This window comes from Prionailurus bengalensis, chromosome A1 (genome assembly GCF_016509475.1).
Source record: "Prionailurus bengalensis isolate Pbe53 chromosome A1, Fcat_Pben_1.1_paternal_pri, whole genome shotgun sequence".
Taxonomy (NCBI): Eukaryota; Metazoa; Chordata; class Mammalia; order Carnivora; family Felidae; genus Prionailurus; species Prionailurus bengalensis.
Genome location: NC_057343.1, coordinates 89,768,793 through 89,771,424, shown reverse-complemented (window position 1 = coordinate 89,771,424; position 2,632 = coordinate 89,768,793). Strand labels below are relative to the sequence as shown.

The window sequence follows — 2,632 nt, the reverse complement described above, 5'->3', positions numbered from 1 at the left end:
GGAGGAAACCAATCTTTTCCTGAAAGAGAAGGATTGTCCAATTGTCTTATGACACATAAAGTAATTTAACTTTCCTATTATTTTTGGTATGGATACATACAAATGTAGATATGTGATCCAATTCTATGAGCTGGCAAAGGTCATATAATCTGTGTTATGGGAATATGAAAGAGCACCCTCTTTTATGTCTCAAAGGACATGTTTTTGAGCTTTGATAAATTAAAAAAGATACAACTGACTGAAGAAGAAATCAGAGATACATAAAGACATGTCACTCAAACCCAGAATTTCTCTGTTCATGTTCTCAGGTGATTGTGAACAACTGAGCCATGGGGATATGGTTGAATCGATCATCTATAGATGGCTTCATCCTCTTGGGCATCTTTTCCCATAGCCAGACTGGTGTTGTCCTCTTCTCTGTGGTTATGGTAGTCTTCACTGTGGCCCTCTGTGGGAATGTCCTCCTCATCTTCCTCATCTACATAGATCCTCGGCTTCACACACCCACGTACTTCTTCCTCAGTCAGCTCTCCCTTATGGATCTTATTTTGATCTGTAATATCATGCCAAAGATGGCGGTCAACTTTTCTCTCTGGCAGGAAGTCCATCTCCTTTGTGGGTTGTGGCGTACAAATTGGTTTTTTTGTCTCTCTTGTGGGATCTGAGGGAATTTTTCTGGGACTCATAGCCTATGATTGTTATGTGGCAATTAGCCACTCACTTCACTATCCTGTCCTCATGAGTCAGAGAGTCTGTCTCCAGATTTCTGGGAGTTCCTGGGCCTTTGGGATACTAGATGGAATTATCCAGATGGTGGCAGCCATGAGCTTACCTTACTGTGGTTCAAGGAATGTGGATTACTTCTTCTGTGAGGTACCAGCTTTATTAAAACTGGCCTGTATGGACACAACCCTTTTTGACACTCTGCTCTTTGCTTCTGTGTCTTCATGCTGCTCCTTCCCTTTTCCATCATAGTGGCCTCCTATGCTCACAGCCTGAAGGCTGTGCTCCGCATGCACTCTGCTCAGGCCCGTAAAAATGCCCTGGCCACCTGTTCCTCCCACTTAGCAGCTGTCTCCCTCTTCTACAGGGCAGCCATGTTCATCTACCTGAGGCCTCGGCGCTACCAGGCCCCTAGTCATGACAAGGTTGTCTCTATCTTCTACACGGTCCTTACTCCTATGCTCAACCCCCTCATTTATAGCTTGAGGAATCGGGACGTGATGGAGGCCCTGAGGAAAGGTCTGAACCATTGCAGGATTGGCAGCCAGCACTGAATAGAGGGGATCTGGTGCCTGGTGTTGCCTCCTCTTGGTTGCATAACACTGGTAAGTCATTCACCCCTTGTGAGTGTCTGTTTCCTCATCAGTAGAAGAGAATCATGAGACCTGTGCTACCTCACAGGGATCAGTATCTGTAAATTTAAAGCCTCATGAAGAAGCAATGCATTGATATTATTGTAATTATTAATCATTTATAAAGTTTTGAATTAAATGTACCTATTTCTTCATTCTTCTTGTTTATAACTGTGTTTCATTGAGTGTTTTAATTGCTAGGCACTGTTCTCTTCCCTTTGCATACCTTCTATACTATTTAATTGATGATTCAACTTGACAAATATGGATATTTTAAGTGGAAACTTCCTAGATGGCAGAAATTGAGTCTCTATGATTCTTCATGTATGGTTCCTAGCCTTCTGTCATGCTGCATTAGAGGCCTTATGAAGCTTCCTTTAGGAAATGCAAATATATACCTACAGTTTTCCAGTATATGAATCTGTTTATTATAAATAGCAGTGGTTCAATAAAATCTTATTGGATGAATGCAAGAAGAAGATATCAAATGAGATAATATGCATGAAAGCATTTTTAAAGCACTATTCTCGTGTTAAGTGCTCTGTGGTAGCTGTGATTATTTCTATACTTCAAGTGCGGCAGCAGTAAAACTATATTTCTTTAAAAAGATGAACATCAGAACAGAAATAAATACAGAATTTAAGCCATTATTTTAAAATTTGTATATCAGTCAGTGTCTAGTCAGGAATAAAACCACATTGGTTATTTTACCAGAGAAAACATAATACAAAAAGTTGTTAACTAGATATTTGAGAACTGAAGTGGCAAAACGATAATGTTAAGGATTATAGAAGGAAATTTTTCCACAATTCCTTGACCTGGGGATGTAAAGGGAAAGGTAAGGTAAGGATTTTAAAACTTGGCAACTTGGAGCCCAAACCTCAGAGCAGTGGGCACTCACTAGCGGGTATTCATACCTCAGAAGGGACCCTATGCAGATGTCTCCTGTATCTCAGAGAAGGCTGCCCTGATCCAACTTATGGAGTTCCTCCAGAGTCCAAAGGAAGAAGAGGAGCTTGCAGATCTGGGTCCCAGACTTCTGACAAGTAGGTGACATAAAGTTAGTTCTGGTATCCTAGTTCACAGGAGTCTCTGTCCCCAGATTACTAAGGCTTAGGTGCTGCTCAGCTAGAGCAGGTTTCTCTAAGGGACACGGTGAGACTGGTTCTGTGATTGTGAAAATAAAATTTGCAAAGTGGAGCCAACACCAAGGTGAAGAATGAATGATGAAGACACACTACTGGGAAAATCTTGAAAGGAAAACTGAAAATCATGAA

General features: G+C 41.1%; 1 protein-coding gene across 1 annotated transcript; it reads left to right on the top strand.

Annotated features, from left to right (window-relative positions):
- The first annotated feature begins 329 nt into the window (after positions 1-329).
- On the top strand, positions 330-1,277 carry LOC122471427 (olfactory receptor 56-like). The gene is given in 3 exon segments (XM_043560047.1): positions 330-584; positions 586-934; positions 937-1,277. Coding segments are annotated over 3 exon segments (945 nt in total).
- The last annotated feature ends 1,355 nt before the right edge of the window (positions 1,278-2,632 follow it).